Source organism: Geotrypetes seraphini, chromosome 1 (assembly GCF_902459505.1).
Source record: "Geotrypetes seraphini chromosome 1, aGeoSer1.1, whole genome shotgun sequence".
NCBI lineage: Eukaryota > Metazoa > Chordata > Amphibia > Gymnophiona > Dermophiidae > Geotrypetes > Geotrypetes seraphini.
Genome location: NC_047084.1, coordinates 117,514,702 through 117,534,643, shown reverse-complemented (window position 1 = coordinate 117,534,643; position 19,942 = coordinate 117,514,702). Strand labels below are relative to the sequence as shown.

Below are 19,942 nucleotides of genomic sequence, written 5' to 3'. Positions count from 1 at the left end.
TCCCCCAACACTGCCACTCCTAGTATACAATGAGTGAGAAAATTAAATGATAGTCACAGAATATACAGTAACGTGCATTGAAAATGTGCTATTTCTTTAGGCTGACGTAGCCCGGTGCCCCCACCATTTCTACCTCCTGTGGCATGTAATGGGGGGAGAAATATTTTTCATTTTTGTAAGGAGTGAGAACAATTCAGTCCTTGACCTTAGCCCTCTCAATATCAGAGCTGCCAAGAGACAGTACGTTTTAAAAGGGAGATTTTCAGTTCAGAGAATGCCTTTTAACTTCAGAGAATGCCCTCTCGTTCTCCCTACCTGGGAGAGGGTGAACAACCTGTCCTTATCTACTTTGTCTTGAGTCCCTGGAGGGTGTTTTCCCTTATAACAGCCTCCGGAAGAACATTCCAGTTTTCCATCACTCTCTAGGTGAAGAAGAACTTCCTTATGTTCATACAGAATCTATCCCCTTTTAACTTTAGAGTGCGCCCTCTCGTTCTCCCTACCTTGGAGAGGGTGAACAACCTGTCCTTATCTACTTTGTCTTGAGTCCCTGGAGGGTGTTTTCCCTTATAACAGCCTCCGGAAGAACATTCCAGTTTTCCATCACTCTCTGGGTGAAGAAGAACTTCCTTACGTTCGTACAGAATCTATCCCCCTTTTAACTTCAGAGAATGCCCTCTCGTTCTCCCTACCTTGGAGAGGGTGAACAACCTGCCTTTTCCCTTCATTATCTTGAATGTTTCAATCAAGTCCCCTCTCAATCTCCTCTTTTTGAGGGAGAAGAAGCCCAGCTTCTCTAATCTCTCACTGTGTAAGGTATAAGTTCCAAATTGGGCTGCTGAGCTGATCGCAGGTGCCGCCCAGGCAACCCATCCCCCCTGTTCTATTCCCAAGACCTGAATGGTGGTTAAGCTTCTCTTCCTCTGTTTACTTTTCTCCTTTTTTTTTGCAATATAAATGGAGTTCTGGGAACAGTCCCTCCAGTGCTGAGCACGAGAGATGTAGACACAGTGATGTGGCGGGGGTAAGTGGTGTCTCTCCCCCACCCTCTTCTCCGCCCCTCTGCTCCTTCCCCCCCCTGCCTTGCACATGCCCCCCTTCCCTTCCCCTGTACCTTTTTAATTTTCCAGGCGAGAGCATCAGCATGAACTTGCTGCCCGCATCCTGTCAGCTATCCCTCTGATGTCACTCCCTAGGCATGAGGCCAGTTGGACTAATGTACTCTGTTTATCTGGGCATTAAACATAGAAACATAGAAACATAGAAATAGACGGCAGATAAGGGCCCACGGCCCATCTAGTCTGCCCACCTTAATGTCCCTCCCCTACCTTTGCCCTGTGAAGAGATCCCATGTGCCGATCCCATTTGGCCTTAAAATCAGGCACGCTGCTGGCCTCAATCACCTGTAGTGGAAGACTATTCCAGCGATCAACCACTCTTTCAGTGAAAAATAATTTCCTGGTGTCACCTCGTAGTTTCCCGCCCCTGATTTTCAACGGATGCCCTCTTGTTGTCGTGGGACCCTTGAAAAAGAAGATATCTTCCTCCGCCTCGATGCGGCCCGTAAGATACTTGAACGTCTCGATCATGTCCCCCCTCTCTCTGCGCTCCTCGAGCGAGTATAGCTGTAATTTGTCAAGCCGTTTTTCGTATGGTAGATCCTTGAGTCCTGAGACCATCCGGGTGGCCATTCTTTGCACCGACTCCAGTCTCAGCACATCCTTGCGATAATGCGGCCTCCAGAATTGCACACAGTATTCCAGGTGGGGCCTCACCATGGATCTATACAATGGCATAATGACTTCCGCCTTACGACTGACGAAACCCCTTCGTATGCAGCCCATGATTTGTCTTGCCTTGGACGAAGCCTGCTCCACTTGATTGGCAGACTTCATGTCCTCACAGACGATTACCCCCAAGTCTCGTTCTGCTACCGTTTTTGCTAGGATCTCGCCATTAAGGGTATAAGACTTGCATGGATTCTGGCTGCCCAGGTGCATAACTTTGCATTTTTTGGCATTGAAGTTGAGTTGCCATGTCCTAGACCATCGCTCCAGTAGGAGTAGGTCGTGCATCATGTTGTCGGGCACTGAATCTTCGTCTGTTGTGCATTTGCCCACTACATTACTCAGTTTGGCGTCATCGGCGAATAATGTTATTTTACCTCGAAGCCCTTCTGCCAAGTCTCTTATAAAGATGTTGAATAGGATCGTCTCCAGTTGATACAGAACACGGCTGCCAAACACATTTTTGGAAAGAGAAAATATGATCATGTATCTCCTGTTGAAAAAACTTCATTGGCTTCCGGTCTGTTATAGGATACAATTTAAGCGTGCATGTGTGGGTTCCAAACTCCTTTATGGAATATTCGACCCTCTGAGTCCTCTTAGTTGGAACTCTTCCAGATCTTCTTATTTAAGGACCACAAGAAATTATAAATTTCCTTTTTTGAAAGGAGTTAAATGTCCTGGGAAGCTTTAGTAAATCTATCACATTTAAATTGGTGGGAATTTGGAATGGAATTCCAGATTCCCTAAGGCTATTAGGCCAATTAAATCAATTCCGAAAAAGTTTTAAAACCTGGTTGATTTCACAATAGTCACCCAAGATTTTCAACTAATGTGAGTAATTTAGGGCCAGATTCACTAACCTGCCCGATCGGGCTCGATCCGGGCGGGTCTGACAAATTCATAAAAGAAAAATATGCAGATGGAGGTGATCGGAGGAATGCCCCCATCTGCCTGCTCGGATCGCTGGTGTGCGATCCCCGTGCATGCGTAGACCATCTGCTTTCCCTGCAAATGGTCTGCGCATGCATTTTGTGTCCTTTTTTTTTTACTGGGATTTTTTTCGAGCCCAACTCTCCTGCTCCTATCTCCGCCGGCGGCAGCCTCTTCCCTACTTCCCTGCTGTGCGGCCCCGCTTTAAACCCACGGGCTTGCACTGCAGGGAAGGCTGCTAATACTGATTTCTGCTAGATGCAGCATAATTGGAAGTCAGGAAGCCAACAGGCACTGCTCTCCTCCCTGCCCCAGGGCTTCTGCAGGCCCTGGAGCAGGCAGCGAGATCGGGGCAGCAGAAAGCAGGGCAGCAATGGAGCAGGAGAGTCGGTAGAGAGGTGTGCGACTGGTCCCCAGCAGTCACTTCTTGAGTTGATCGGCCAGCCCAGTCGAATCGAGAATTTTGGTTTGTGAATCGCTGCCTTCCTTACTATTGAATGTCCTTCCCCTCATTTGCAAGCACAGATCGGAGGATGGTCGGCAGAGAGGTAAGTGAATCGGGCCGGAGGGGAATTTGGTTGCTAAGGAGTCGCAAACCATTCGGCACATGATCGGTTTGCTTTGTGAATCTAGCCCTTAGTACCTAATCTTAACTAATAGCATTTTTACTTCAAAGTCTATCAATTTGTTAGTCTTCTTTTTTAATGAATTGTAAACCGAGTCGAGCTCCTTGGGGAGATGATCTGGTATCTAAATTGAAGATTAGATTAGTTGAGGCCTGGAAGTAATGTCAGAGAGAGGCGACACCTACGCAGGCAGCAAGTTTGTAATGCAGCTCATGCAGGAAAAATGAAAGCGGTACAGGGCGCACGCGCACAGCAGAGGGCGCGGAGAGGAGGACACATAGACCACGCCCAGAGTGGACCATCCTTTGCCTTCTCCTAACCACACTGGCGCTGTGGTGTAAACAAAATAAACAAACAAAAAAGACTTTTCCTCTCTTTGTTAAATCCTAACTCACATTTGTGGTCTAACACCAGCTCTGGCAGGATACACGTTTCAAATCTGACATTGTAATCACTAAACAGAAAATAAAATTAGTTTTTCTACCTTTTGTTGTCTGGTCATTATTCAAATCTTGTTGGTCCCAGGCTCTGGTTGTCTTCTGATAACTTGCTTGCCAGGGTCTTCTTCTTTCTTCTTTCTGCATGCTAACCATCCATCTACCAACTCTGTCCTCCCTTTCCATTTCCCTTCCCTCCCCAGGAAGTCTGGTATCTTTCCTTTTTTTCATCTCCCTCCACAGATCCACCTTTTCTTAACTACCCTTTCATCCAGCAATCTCTCCCTCCTTCCCCACCACCCCAGGGTCCACCATCTCACCCTTTCTGTTCCTTTCATCCCTAAATCCCATTGTCCACCATCTCTCTCCCTCTCCTCTGTTTAGACCTATTATTTCTTCCCCCAAGTCCGGCATATGCACATCTCTTTGAACCCCCCCTTTCCCTCCCTCCCTCCATATACTTTTACACCAGGGCCCACTCCCATGAAGGCCTGCACCCCCCTAAAGGCCTATACCCCACTCCTGAAGGCCTGCCTGTCCCCCCTGAAGGCCTACACCCCACCCCTGAAGGCCTGCCTTCCTCCATGAAGGTCTACACCCCACCCCTGAAGGCCTGCCTGTCCCCCCTGAGGGCCTGTACCATCCTCCCCCCCCCCCCCCCCGAAGAACTGCACCCCCCTGGAAGGCCTGCATGTTCCCCCTGGCCTCCCAGCATCAATTTATCCACTCCCCCTGAAAAGCAGGAGCGACAGCAGCTGGCCAACAAGAGGCAGCGCTGCTGCTCCTGCTTTAGGGGCGAAGGGGAAGGGTCAGTCACCGAATCAGGAGGCCGATTTTTTGTTGTTGTAAATCAATTCGAATCAATTCACCCGAAGTGAATCGGTGAATCGATTCAAATTGTGAATCGGGCAGCACTAAGAGAGAGGCGGAGGGCAGGAGAAGAGTTAGCAGGAGGAGGAAGGATGAAGAGAAATAAAGTCAGAGTGGCAACAAGTCAAGGAAAACACTTTAAAAAAAGGCAAATTTGAAGTGGACTGAAAAAGGGTAACATGACCCAAAGTGGAGTCCATGAAAGCGATGCCCAGAACCTCTCGCTCTCATGCTACAGAGGACATAGAACAGACCAGTCTGTATCTTTCTCTTGCAGGGATGCTTCTTCAGAGAATATTTTCTATATTCTCACGTCCGTTATCCTCTTCCTTCTGCTGTTGTTCACTCTTGCTATGGTGATATTAATCAGGAGATGGAGAAGAAAGAAGGGTAAGGAAAATGTTATTAAAATGCCTACATGAGTTCGATGTTTTTAAATAATACATTAATGCCTATATTCTATAAATTACATCTTAAGTTAGATGCTGGTAAGCGCCCTACTAGTTTCTAACTTAAGTAGAAAAGGCCGTTTAAACACAATTTAAGTTGTTTTTAAAAAAATGTAGGCATGATGTTTTCTCTGGGGTCTTTCCTATCTTTCCTCTTATCAATATTTATTTCTGGTCCGGCGCTGGGCTGAGCTTCCAACGAATCAGCAGCATGTCACATAGGCAAGGAGCTCATCACGTAGGCAGTAAGCTCAGCACATTGGTTCAGCTGCAGCACAATGGGCCAATCACAAACAACCTCAGAGTTCTAAGGTCGTTTTTGATTGGCCCATTGTGCTGCAACTGAACCAATGTGTGCCTGTGTTGAGCTTACTGCCTACGTGATGAGCTCCAGAAGAGGGAGAGCCGGCGGCCAAGTTGCTGCTTCTGGGGAGCTGCAGTGTTTCACTTTTTGTTGCCTTTGTGCAGCCGCCCGAGTGATGAGCGGGATGGCTCTCTGGCTCCCAGCTGTGTTCTGCCCTGCCCCCACCTGAGCTGGGTCTGGTGAAGGGAAGGACCTCGGGGGCGGGGCGGATCAGGCCAGAATCCTGCACCTCCCCCTTCTTGGCTCCCCGCTGCCGTAGTGAAGGTGGCTGCAGCTCCTGGGCATGGGGGTGGCTGGGAGAGGTCCTACTCCCCTTGCCAAACCACTTGGCAGGGGCTGGCTGGTGCTGCAGAGGTCAGATTAGTAGGGGTGGGGGTGGGGGAGGGGGAAAGGCAAGGTGGGTTCTGGGACTTGGCCTGCATGTGACAGGTGGGGGAGGAGGAGAGTCAATTTGGCTCACAGGTTAGGCAGGGGTGGGCTTGGGATTGTGGGGGGACAGCTAGGGAGAAGGAAGAAGGAACTTTCCTTGTTGGGTTTAACTACTAAAATACTTTACTATCTAGATCACCATCAATCAATCTTGCTTATCTCTCTAGACCTCTCTTCTGCTTTCGACACTATTGATCACAGTTTATTACTTTCCCGTCTCCGTGAAATAGGTATAACGGGACGAGCTATGGAATGGTTTACCTCTTACTTTTCAAACAGATCATCTGAGGTTATCTTTAACAACTCTTCTTCTGAACCTTCTTCCACTAGATATGGGATTCCTCAAGGATCTATCCTGTCCCCTCTCCTTTTCAATATCTTTTTGTCTCCTCTTCTGACGGTGGGCCAATCTATTGGCTTCACCACTTTCGCATACGCCGACGATGTACAGTTAATTCACCCGATTGATTTGAATAATATTGGGGAAGTTGCCTCCATCAACCTAAAACTCGAAAAAATCAAATCATGGCTTGCAAATATGTTATCACTCAACACTGATAAATCCAAACTTATGATTTTCCCTCTTAAAGAGGGGCTAACTCTCCAGGCCCCCTTGAAACTCGAATCCCTTCCAATTAAAATGGTACCCACCTTGAAACTTTTAGGGGTTACCTTTGACTCTAAATTTTCTTTCCATGAACACATCAGTACGGTGGTTCAGAAATGTTTCCACCGCCTCAGAATGATTCGCTCTCTTTCCAAACTCTTAGACCTTTCTTCCTTGAATACATTAATCCATTCTTTAGTCATCTCTTGTATAGATTACTGTAACTCCCTCTATAAGGGTATCACCAGAAAGGAAATAAGACGTCTACAGATAATACAAAACACTGCTATTAAAATTATATATGGTGCTAGAAAATATGATCATGTTTCTCCTCTTTTAATTGATGCTCACTGGTTACCGGTCGAACATCGAATTAACTATAAAATCTTGTTATTAACTTTTACTACTAAATCACTCAATCAGCCAGCATTTATTGATCAACTTCTTACTCCTTATCACCCAGCTAGATCTCTTCGTTCCACATCGCAGAATCTTTTAATTGTCCCATCTCTCAAATCGATCAACACTTTGAGATCCAATAATTTTGCTGTTACTGCTCCTACCCTTTGGAACTCATTGCCTCCCCATTTGCGGACGGAACCCTCTCTTAAACAATTTAAAGCTAAGCTCAAAACTTTTTTATTTGAGGATGCTTTCGGATAAAACTGTCCTTTTTAGGACTAAACAATTGTCAGTCTTTCCCTTCTTACTGTTTTTTCCCCTTAAGTGTGCTTTATTTTAAATATTGTAGTTCTTCCCTTTTTCCTATTTATGTGGAGTTTACTTTTCGGTCTTCAGTGGTTTTTCGTTTGTGTTATTTTTAATGATTTCCCCTTTTTATTATTGCTGTACACCACCTAGAAATTTGTACAAGCGGTATAACAAACTTTTTAATAAACTTGAAACTTGAAGTGACAGGCAGGCCAGGGTAAGGAGAAAAAAGAGTGAGAGCTAGCATGAAGGGAGAGAGTGAGGTGACAGGGAGAGGAGGTGGGGGGGGGGGGGGCACAAGATAGCAGAGACAAGTAAGCAGACAGTATAGCTAATATGAGAACTAGCAAAAGGGACAGGTGATGACTATCATGAGAGGTAGTGCGAATGAGGCAATGGTGACATGGAGCATGGGATGACAGGTGGCTAGATAATAAGGTGGCAGACAGGCCAGCCAAAGTGATAACCTTCCACCTTGGGCAGAGAGAGATGTAGGGAGAGTAAAGTGGCAGGCTGGATGGGGTGAAGGGGAAAAAGCAAAAGGGGGTATAGAAATGATGGTGACGGGATCAGGGTTAGGGAGAGTGTGGTGATGGTGGCAAGGAAGCAAGTGGGCCAGTGTGAGGTGTATGTATGAGAAGGACGGTTTTCTTTTAGCGTTGACTGTGCAGGATCGATCTGTATTAATCTGGCTTCAGTTTAACAATGGGTAGATTAATGTTCTAATGCTCACTGCAGTGTTTATGATGCTCCCTTTTCCTATGTGCACCCTTGCTTTGTGACTCATGGATTACTACTAAAAATATATTTTTATAGAAAGGAGGGGGGGTGTTAAAAAAATGATTGTATCTTATTGTTGGTTTAAATAAACTAAGGCTTTAAAAAAATCAAAACTTTCTGAAGTAATTGCTGCTTTTTATGGGGACAGGTAACTTTTATGGGGCGATAAGCGAGGACAGGTGGGGACAGAAGGGATTCCTAGCAGGGACGGGTGGGGACGGAGGGATTCCTCGTGGGATGGGCGGGATTTTGGCGGGGCCGAGTGGGGACGGAGGGATTCCTCGTGGGATGGGGGGGGTTTTGGCGGGGCCGGGTGGGGACGGAGGGATTCCTCGTGGGGATGGGTGGGATTTTGGCGGGAACAGGTGGGGACGGAGGGATTCCTAGCAGGGACGGGTGGGGACGGAGGGATTCCTCGTGGGATGGGCGGGATTTTGGCGGGGCCGGGTGGGGACGGAGGGATTCCTCGTGGGGATGGGTGGGATTTTGGCGGGAACGGGTGGGGACGGAGGGATTCCTAGCAGGGACGGGTGGGGACGGAGGGATTTCTCGTGGGGATGGGTGGGATTTTGGCGGGGCCGGGTGGGGACGGAGGGATTCCTCGTGGGGATGGGCGGGATTTTGGCGGGGCCGAGTGGGGACGGAGGGATTCCTCGTGGGATGGGTGGGATTTTGGCGGGGCCGGGTGGGGACGGAGGGATTCCTCGTGGGGATGGGTGGGATTTTGGCGGGAACGGGTGGGGACGGAGGGATTCCTCGCGGGGACGGGTGGGGATAGAGGGATTCCTCGCAGGGACGGAGTGATTCCTCGCGGGGATGGGTGGGGACTGGTGTGATTTCTGTCCCCGCACAACTCTCTACTCCTGAAGTCACTAATGGGCAGACTGGATGGACCGTAGAAGTCTTTACTATGTTGCTAACGTACATCTCAGTTTGCCTATTTCTTTGGGTTTCCTTTCTGTGGTTGTCCCTTCACTGTAGAGCTGAGTCCCATTAGCTGTGTTGGCTAATGATAGGGTTTCCCCGGACATGTCCTCATTCTGAGGACATGTCCAGGGGACCAGACAGCTTTTCAAAACCCAGCACTTTGTCCAGGTTTTGAAAAGCCTCCTCAAATCACGTCGGGCAGGGAGGAAGTCCGCACATGGGTGGATGCCACGCGATAACATCATGCACATGTGTGCGTGGCGTCATCGTGTGGCATCCACGTATGCGTGGACTTCTTCCCTGTCCGAGAAGAGCAGGCAGTAGGGGGGATGGGGGCTAGGGTGGGACTGGGAGTGGAAATAGGGCGTTACAGGACAGGGATGGGCGGAACTGAGCGGGCTAATCAGAGACAGGGTGCTGAGCTCGATGAACCTCTAGTGCTGCCCGATTCAGCCTATTGAATTGGTTTTTCGATTCGATTCAATTTTCCTGCCCAATTGGGTGTTTTTTTCAAACATCCTGGTGGGTTTATTTTATAGCTTTTTCACCCCCCTTTGGCTTCTCCTAACCACACTGGCGCTGTGGTGTAAACAAAATAAACAAACAAAAAGGACTTTTCCTCTCTCTGTTAAATCCTAGCTCACGTTTGCGGTCCAACACCAGCTCTGGCAGGATCCACATTTCAAATCTGACATATTGTAATCACAAAACAGAAAATAAAGTTAGTTTTTCTACCTTTTGTTGTCTGGTCATTTTTCAAGTCATGTTGGTCTCCAGCTCTGCAACAAACGTCTTCTGATAACTTGTTTGCCAGGGTCTCTTGCCCAGATCCACCATCTCTCCCTCCTTCCCCACCAGCTCTTCCTTTCTCTTTCTAACTACCCTCCTATGCGGTATCTCTATCCCACCCCCACTATCCCCAATTTCTCTTCCTTTCTGTTCCTTCCCTCCTTAAATCCCATTGTCCACCATCTCTCTCCCTCTCCTTATTTCTTCTATCCTTCCCCCATCTCCCCTCTCCATGATCTCCCCCAAGTCCATTTCTCCCATCTATCTTCTCCCCATCTCTCCTCCAGTTCACCAACTCCCCCATCTCAACTATTCCATCCACCACTGCCTTCACCAGAATATCTTTCTATTTCTCTTGTAAATCTATAAGTCAGTTATAAGCTTTAATAGCTTCTGAAAACTCTCCTATATCAGTACTGGTAAGAATGTAGTTTTCCCAAATCTGCCAGTGCTCATAGTTGCATTTGATGGCTTTTTGCAAAGTTTGGGAAGCTTTATTTTGACGTTACAATACAATGTGCTGCCGGTGGCAGTAGTGATCCATTCCTGCCATCACTCCTTGTGTCTTCTCTCCACTGTGGCCCGCCCTCAGTGAAAACTTCCTGTGTCCGCTTGAGCGACCGAATGGAGAGAAGACGGCCAGAGTAGCGGCAGGGTAGTGAATTGCATTCGCTACCGCCGCTTTTGCCTGGTCAGGGAGCAGAGGAGAAATACTTCCAACCGGGAAGGAGAGAGCCTTGCTGCCGCCTATCTGCCCCAGAGACCCGTTCGGGATTTCCCTCTGCCATCGGAGTCCTTGCTTCGATGTAACTTCCGGGTTTGCAAAACCAGAAGTTAGATCAGAAGCAAGGACTCCGGTGGCAGAGAAAAAGCCCAAACGGGTCTCTAGCAAGGGGGCCAACAAATTGGTAAGTCCGATTTTCTTAAAAAACAAACCGATTTGAATTGATTCACCCAAAGTGAATCGGAGAATCGATTTGAATCGCGAATCAGGCAACACTATGAACCACTAGTCTGATCCAGCATGGGCATGTTTTAATCCTTGCTGGCTCTGATAATCATTCATTGAATGAAGGTATGAGCTATCCAGATGTGGTGTTTTATAATGAGCATTTTGGATTACCAATCATTTCAGGGTGTTATCGAATCCCTTCTTAGTCTCTCTGTCCCCAGCAATGGGATTTTCTGGTTTCTTTGATTGTTGATTTATTATCCAAATATTTCAGCTACAGAAAAAGAAATGTCAGATGATAATCAGAACAACATCTTCCACGATCCGGTAAGAAGATCACGGAGGAGTGATTGTCGGGCAGTTGAAAGAAAAGGGAGCATTTTAATCTTGAAAAAAGACGCGAAGGAGGAGGGGTCTGGTCATGCCTTCCAGGCAATGTAAAGTTTTTATCGACACAAAAATGTTTTTGAAAATTGCCATTCCCTCGTGATTAGGAGGCCGTTTTATTAAAGTGTGTTAATCTATTAACGTGATATTTAGTAATATAAATATGTCAATAGAATTAATACAATAGAAGGGGAAGCTGAAAAGTTCTCAGCCCGACCAACCAACTTCCTAAATTCTGAGCGTTATTTTGCTGCTGGAGCTAAAAAGAGTCTTATCTTATTTCCTTTAGTGCCAATTTGCAGAAACAAAATTCTCTGTTTTGACATTATTTCAGATCAGTGATTAAACCATATCCACGTCATTCTCTTCTTACTTGGGCTGAGAACGTTTCAGCCTCCCTCATATTTGCTGGCTAGAGAAAACATTGTCTTATGGCAAAATATCTGATCGCAATTGCGCTGTTCCTGCTTAGCTCCGCTGCTTTTTTACGGCTTCTTCATGTTGTACAATCATTAGACTTGACACCATCCCCCAAATTCTATACAAAGCCCTGAAATTGTGTGTACAAATTTAAGATGTGGCCGCCTTGTGTGTGCAATTTAATTCAATAACGAACCAATTAGGACCAATTCGTGCTAATTGGAGATGCAGAAATGGGAAGGACATGGGCCGATCGGAGGCGTTTCTCCACGTTCCATACGCAGTAATAGAGTAAGTGGGATCCAGACTTAATTTATGAAGTGACATCAGAGGAAGAGCTGCAGCCGGCGTGGGCAGCGGGTTGGTAATGCTGCTCGCGCCAGCATAAAGTTAGAGATTCAGGGGGGAAGGGAAGATTCTCGCACAGCGGGGGGAGGGAAAGGATTGGGAGCATAGAAGAGGGTTACCCTCGCTACGCCATTGGTTAATACATTTGCAATTACCATGTAGTAATTGTGAAACTTTACCATCCCTTAGGTGGTATACAGCAGGTATAATTCAACACAAAACCAAAAATGAGGTAGGGTTAAGGTTACCAGATTTTCTGTTTGGAAAATCCGGACCCCGTAGACCCGCCCTCCAGGCCCGCCCAGTTCTACCATCTCCGCCCCATCACGCCCCAGTCCCACCCTAGCCCCGCCACTCCTCCTGCTGCCTGCTTTGGTCGGGCAATAGGGCATGTGCGCATTCGGTGTCAGACGCATACGCGTGACGTCATCACGTGGCATGCCCTCCTGCCCGACGGCGATTTTGAGGGAGGCTTTTCAAAACCCAGACAAAGGAGGACATGTTCCGTGAAATCCAATCGTCTGCTAACCCTAGGTTGGGTTCAAATCAGTAAATTGAAACTACCATGAAACAGTTTCAAAGACATACATATTAACAGCACTGAAATTCAAATAAGAGAGATATACAGTAGAGAATGACACAGGGACAAATTTCCCCCGTCCCCGCGAGTTTTGTGGCTGTCGCTGCCCCATTCCTGTAAGCTCAGCATTAACCACGCAAACCTCAAACACACATGATTTTAAAGTGTTTGAGGCTTGTGTAGATGAGGACGGAGCTTGTAGGAATTGGGCAGGGACAGGAAAAGATCTCACGGGGACAGGACGGGGAAAAATTTGTCCCCAAGTCATTCTCTAATATACTACAGTAATACATAGTACAAGCATCGAATAAGCAGACATCGGGACATTCAAATGAGCGTGCATCACTGTGTGTGCCAAAAAGGGAAGTACCCCTGTATTTTCATAATAGCTTAGGAAGTCTGCAGATGCAAGGTACAGGAAAAATAATCCAGTGATTACAAATAGCCATTTAAGTGGTGCCTTTCTTCTCTAAAGGAAACGACCTACAAATATTTATATTCTCATTCTTTGACAGTTAAAAATTTTCTCCTAGAGACCGGCCCACCTTTATCTACTTATCTATAGCGCTATTAGACATATGCAGTAATGTATATCAAAACACAGAAGAGACAGTCCCTGCTCAAAAGAGCTTACAATCTAGTCAAGACAGACAAACTGGACAAGGTGCATCAAATGGCCTGATCGGTCTGCCTAGCCATAGCATCCACTGTCTCCTCCTCTCCCTAAGAGATCCCATATGCCTGTAGCGAGATTCCATGTGGAATGTGGAAGCGTCGGCACTTATTGTTGAGGGACTTGTGGCCGATTCAGGCGGGCTTCCACATTCTATCTACGGAAGACTCAGAAACGCATTATATATTTTTTACCATGTTTTATGAACTTTTTTTTTTTTTAAGGCGTGTCGAGCACTTTTTTAAGTCACTTTCAGGCAGGTGGTGGTTTAGAGGAACTGCGTAGAGATTATGGGCTCTTTTTACAAAGCTGCAATAGCGTTTTTAGGGCATGTAGAATATTAGCGCGCGCTAAACCCGTGCTATGCGGCTAGAACTAACACCAGCTCAATGCTGGCATTAGCGTCTAGCGCACATGGCAATTTAGCACGCACTAAGCGCACACTAAAACTGCTAGCGCAGCTTTGTAAAAGGAGCCCTATACAGTCAAACCTTGGTTTACGAGTGCACCATTTTGCGAGTGTTTTGCAAGACGAGCAAAACATTGGCAAAATTGGCGCCTCAGAAACCGAGCTTGACTCGATTTATGAGCGCCCCCCCCCATGATCTGGCATCACCCCCCCCATTCACGTTGCCCCCCCCCACTGTGATCTGGCATCCCCCCACGCACCCACCCACCCAAACATATTGTCTTACCCCCCATCTGGCACCAGCAGCAACGCACAGGACATGCTGGTGCCGGTGCCTGAAGATCTGCTCTCTTCCTTGTGCTGGGCCTTGAGCATCTGTGCATGCTCAAGGCCTTCTAGTTCTCGTTCTCTCCTGCTCAAGGCCCAGCACAAGGAAGAGAGCAGATCTTCGGGCACTGGCACTGGTATGTCCTGTGCGTTGGTGATGGTTCCAGATGGGGGTAAGACAATGTGTTTGGGTGGGTGGGTGGGTGCGTGGGGGATGGCAGATTACGGTGGGGGTGTGTGCGACGCGAGCAGAGGGGGATGCCGGATCGTAGAGAAGGGGTGTTTGGAGCAGCACCAGTGGCCAAGGGGGGGGGGGCAGTAATCTACAGCAGCGCCACTGGCCTCAGGGGTGGGGTTGGGTGGGAACGTATCAAGTGAGTTTCCGTTAGTTCCTATGGGGAAACTTGCTTTGATATATGAGTAATTTGGTTTACGAGCATGCTTCTGGAACGAATTATGCTCGTAAACCAAGGTTCCACTATATATATATATATATTTTTTTTTTCACAGTAGTATTTCACATATTGAATTGGAGCAAAATGATGTGATCCAGTGGTGAGTGAGGCCGATCTTCGGCATGGATTTGTTATACTTAAAGTGCCTGGACGGCACTAGTTGTCACTGATGCCTCCCCTCAACACATAAATATTTTCTAAAATATCTATATACTTTTAAGCTTCAGGTTTTCTTATATAATTTTTTTGCGCACTTTCTCTCAACCACCACCCACCATTACCAACCAATAGGAAGCCAAAGCAGACTTCTCAAAATGTTGATTTTTGGATGCTAAGTTCATTAGATACATTGGGGCTGATTTTCAGACTGCAGGAAGCAGCCCAGCTACTTCCTGCCGTTGATGACAAACCAGGAAATTCAGTGCCGGAACCATATCCGTCAACCAGCGTAGAATTTTAGCCACAGTTGACAAAGCCAGCCAAGCTGATATTCATCGGCTGACCGGCTAAGTCATAGCGGCCATAGCAGCTCTGTCTGGCCACTAAACGTATCCATTTGGCGAATGAATATTGCCATGTGTACATAGCAGTTGACCAGGCAAGTCACTGACTGGGGTATTCGGCGGTAGAAGCTGGCTATCTCCTGAAGAATATCAGCGGTCAGCCAGTGTAGCACTATTTAACTGACCAGGAGCCATCCCAGGCTGGCCAAATAGTGGTAATTGTTGAACGGTTTATTCATTGGGCAGCAATATTAATTAAATCAAGAAGCTTTGTGTCAAAGACTTTGCTCTACATTTTGGCTGAGATAATAAGGACTTTGGGGGAAGAAAGTCAAAGTGGACGGATCTATTGAACTCCATTTCAACAAATGGTCTGCTTCAATAATATTCTGGTCATGGCAGCCTGGACTGCAAGATTCAATGATTTTCTGTTAGCCTTTCTTTGATGATAAACAGGAAAGGGAAGTAGACATTGTGCTAAGACTTTTGCCGTCTGTTCTCACAGAGTATGTGTAATATCTGTGTCTTCTTCGACATTTTCTTTTTCAGCCTCCCAGTGATACAGCAGTATCTGCCCTCTATTCGGTTCCGAGGAAAACAGCCTCCACTGGTTCGGACAATCTCTATTGCAATGTTGGAACTCTTCCAATTTCAGGAAAGCCGGATTCCTCCTATGAGGAAGTTCAGAGCCAGTGCATGGTATGAAAAGAGGGTCTGCTGTAGATGGTTATAGTCATGAGAATAATGCTAGCAACAGTGGCAGGGGGAGGAGGCTGGTGGTTTTTTCAGTCTTTTATATACCAGTTATATCCTAAGTGGTTTACATTCAGGTTCTTGAGCCTTTTTCCCTCTCTGTCCCAGTGGGCTCACAATCTATCTAATGTACCTGGGGCAATGGGGGGATTAAGTGACTTGCCCAGGGTCACAAGGAGCAGCGTGGGTTTGAACCCTCAACCTCAGGATGCCAAGGCTGTAGCTTTAACCACTGCGCCACTCTAGAAATCAAAATGTAGCAAAAGTGAGCCAAGTCTAGGACAATGAAGGCATTGTGACATCACAGATGAGGTTGGCTCTTATTGGTGGAATGAGGCATTGTGACATCACAATACCAGCTCTGGTTATCAGAGGCTAAAGCTTTTCACATCAGGGGATCTCAGAACAGTTTACATTAATTTATCCAGGTACTCAAGCATTTTCCTCTATCTGTCCCGGTGGGCTCACAATCTATCTAATGTACCTGGGGCAATGGGGGGATTAAGTGACTTGCCCAGGGTCACAAGGAGCAGCGTGGGTTTGAACCCTCAACCTCAGGATGCCAAGGCTGTAGCTTTAACCACTGCACCACTCTTGAAATCAAAATGTAGCAAAAGTGAGCCAAGTCTAGGACAATGAAGGCATTGTGACATCACAGATGAGGTTGGCTCTTATTGGTGGAATGAGGCATTGTGACATCACAATACCAGCTCTGGTTATCAGAGGCTAAAGCTTTTCACATCAGGGGATCTCAGAACAGTTTACATTAATTTATCCAGGTACTCAAGCATTTTCCTCTATCTGTCCCGGTGGGCTCACAATCTATCTAATGTACCTGGGGCAATGGGGGGATTAAGTGACTTGCCCAGGGTCACAAGGAGCAGCGTGGGTTTGAACCCTCAACCTCAGGATGCCAAGGCTGTAGCTTTAACCACTGCACCACTCTTGAAATCAAAATGTAGCAAAAGTGAGCCAAGTCTAGGACAATGAAGGCATTGTGACATCACAGATGAGGTTGGCTCTTATTGGTGGAATGAGGCATTGTGACATCACAATACCAGCTCTGGTTATCAGAGGCTAAAGCTTTTCACATCAGGGGATCTCAGAACAGTTTACATTAATTTATCCAGGTACTCAAGCATTTTCCTCTATCTGTCCCGGTGGGCTCACAATCTATCTAATGTACCTGGGGCAATGGGGGGATTAAGTGACTTGCCCAGGGTCACAAGGAGCAGCGTGGGTTTGAACCCTCAACCTCAGGATGCCAAGGCTGTAGCTTTAACCACTGCGCCACTCTTGAAATCAAAATGTAGCAAAAGTGAGCCAAGTCTAGGACAATGAAGGCATTGTGACATCACAGATGAGGTTGGCTCTTATTGGTGGAATGAGGCATTGTGACATCACAATACCAGCTCTGGTTATCAGAGGCTAAAGCTTTTCACATCAGGGGATCTCAGAACAGTTTACATTAATTTATCCAGGTACTCAAGCATTTTCCTCTATCTGTCCCGGTGGGCTCACAATCTATCTAATGTACCTGGGGCAATGGGGGGATTAAGTGACTTGCCCAGGGTCACAAGGAGCAGCGTGGGTTTGAACCCTCAACCTCAGGATGCCAAGGCTGTAGCTTTAACCACTGCGCCACTCTTGAAATCAAAATGTAGCAAAAGTGAGCCAAGTCTAGGACAATGAAGGCATTGTGACATCACAGATGAGGTTGGCTCTTATTGGTGGAATGAGGCATTGTGACATCACAATACCAGCTCTGGTTATCAGAGGCTAAAGCTTTTCACATCAGGGGATCTCAGAACAGTTTACATTAATTTATCCAGGTACTCAAGCATTTTCCTCTATCTGTCCCGGTGGGCTCACAATCTATCTAATGTACCTGGGGCAATGGGGGGATTAAGTGACTTGCCCAGGGTCACAAGGAGCAGCGTGGGTTTGAACCCTCAACCTCAGGATGCCAAGGCTGTAGCTTTAACCACTGCGCCACTCTTGAAATCAAAATGTAGCAAAAGTGAGCCAAGTCTAGGACAATGAAGGCATTGTGACATCACAGATGAGGTTGGCTCTTATTGGTGGAATGAGGCATTGTGACATCACAATACCAGCTCTGGTTATCAGAGGCTAAAGCTTTTCACATCAGGGGATCTCAGAACAGTTTACATTAATTTATCCAGGTACTCAAGCATTTTCCTCTATCTGTCCCGGTGGGCTCACAATCTATCTAATGTACCTGGGGCAATGGGGGGATTAAGTGACTTGCCCAGGGTCACAAGGAGCAGCGTGGGTTTGAACCCTCAACCTCAGGATGCCAAGGCTGTAGCTTTAACCACTGCGCCACTCTTGAAATCAAAATGTAGCAAAAGTGAGCCAAGTCTAGGACAATGAAGGCATTGTGACATCACAGATGAGGTTGGCTCTTATTGGTGGAATGAGGCATTGTGACATCACAATACCAGCTCTGGTTATCAGAGGCTAAAGCTTTTCACATCAGGGGATCTCAGAACAGTTTACATTAATTTATCCAGGTACTCAAGCATTTTCCTCTATCTGTCCCGGTGGGCTCACAATCTATCTAATGTACCTGGGGCAATGGGGGGATTAAGTGACTTGCCCAGGGTCACAAGGAGCAGCGTGGGTTTGAACCCTCAACCTCAGGATGCCAAGGCTGTAGCTTTAACCACTGCGCCACTCTTGAAATCAAAATGTAGCAAAAGTGAGCCAAGTCTAGGACAATGAAGGCATTGTGACATCACAGATGAGGTTGGCTCTTATTGGTGGAATGAGGCATTGTGACATCACAATACCAGCTCTGGTTATCAGAGGCTAAAGCTTTTCACATCAGGGGATCTCAGAACAGTTTACATTAATTTATCCAGGTACTCAAGCATTTTCCTCTATCTGTCCCGGTGGGCTCACAATCTATCTAATGTACCTGGGGCAATGGGGGGATTAAGTGACTTGCCCAGGGTCACAAGGAGCAGCGTGGGTTTGAACCCTCAACCTCAGGATGCCAAGGCTGTAGCTTTAACCACTGCACCACTCTTGAAATCAAAATGTAGCAAAAGTGAGCCAAGTCTAGGACAATGAAGGCATTGTGACATCACAGATGAGGTTGGCTCTTATTGGTGGAATGAGGCATTGTGACATCACAATACCAGCTCTGGTTATCAGAGGCTAAAGCTTTTCACATCAGGGGATCTCAGAACAGTTTACATTAATTTATCCAGGTACTCAAGCATTTTCCTCTATCTGTCCCGGTGGGCTCACAATCTATCTAATGTACCTGGGGCAATGGGGGGATTAAGTGACTTGCCCAGGGTCACAAGGAGCAGCGTGGGTTTGAACCCTCAACCTCAGGATGCCAAGGCTGTAGCTTTAACCACTGCACCACTCTAGAAATCAAAATGTAGCAAAAGTGAGCCAAGTCTAGGACAATGAAGGCATTGTGACATCACAGATGAGGTTGGCTCTTATTGGTGGAATGAGGCATTGTGACATCACAATACCAGCTCTGGTTATCAGAGGCTAAAGCTTTTCACATCAGGGGATCTCAGAACAGTTTACATTAATTTATCCAGGTACTCAAGCATTTTCCTCTATCTGTCCCGGTGGGCTCACAATCTATCTAATGTACCTGGGGCAATGGGGGGATTAAGTGACTTGCCCAGGGTCACAAGGAGCAGCGTGGGTTTGAACCCTCAACCTCAGGATGCCAAGGCTGTAGCTTTAACCACTGCGCCACTCTTGAAATCAAAATGTAGCAAAAGTGAGCCAAGTCTAGGACAATGAAGGCATTGTGACATCACAGATGAGGTTGGCTCTTATTGGTGGAATGAGGCATTGTGACATCACAATACCAGCTCTGGTTATCAGAGGCTAAAGCTTTTCACATCAGGGGATCTCAGAACAGTTTACATTAATTTATCCAGGTACTCAAGCATTTTCCTCTATCTGTCCCGGTGGGCTCACAATCTATCTAATGTACCTGGGGCAATGGGGGGATTAAGTGACTTGCCCAGGGTCACAAGGAGCAGCGTGGGTTTGAACCCTCAACCTCAGGATGCCAAGGCTGTAGCTTTAACCACTGCGCCACTCTAGAAATCAAAATGTAGTAAAAGTGAGCCAAGTCTAGGACAATGAAGGCATTGTGACATCACAGATGAGGTTGGCTCTTATTGGTGGAATGAGGCATTGTGACATCACAATACCAGCTCTGGTTATCAGAGGCTAAAGCTTTTCACATCAGGGGATCTCAGAACAGTTTACATTAATTTATCCAGGTACTCAAGCATTTTCCTCTATCTGTCCCGGTGGGCTCACAATCTATCTAATGTACCTGGGGCAATGGGGGGATTAAGTGACTTGCCCAGGGTCACAAGGAGCAGCGTGGGTTTGAACCCTCAACCTCAGGATGCCA

The 19,942-nt window shown here is 46.9% G+C and overlaps 1 protein-coding gene across 1 annotated transcript in view; it reads left to right on the top strand.

The window, feature by feature from the left end:
* Window positions 1-19,942, top strand: part of LOC117366660 — an 89,557-nt gene that overhangs the window by 23,561 nt on the left and 46,054 nt on the right. The window contains exons 4-6 of the mRNA XM_033958307.1: window positions 4,931-5,043; window positions 10,936-10,988; window positions 15,313-15,462. Of these exons, the coding sequence (XP_033814198.1) occupies window positions 4,931-5,043; window positions 10,936-10,988; window positions 15,313-15,462 (316 nt within the window). The remainder of the gene's footprint in view (window positions 1-4,930; window positions 5,044-10,935; window positions 10,989-15,312; window positions 15,463-19,942) is intronic.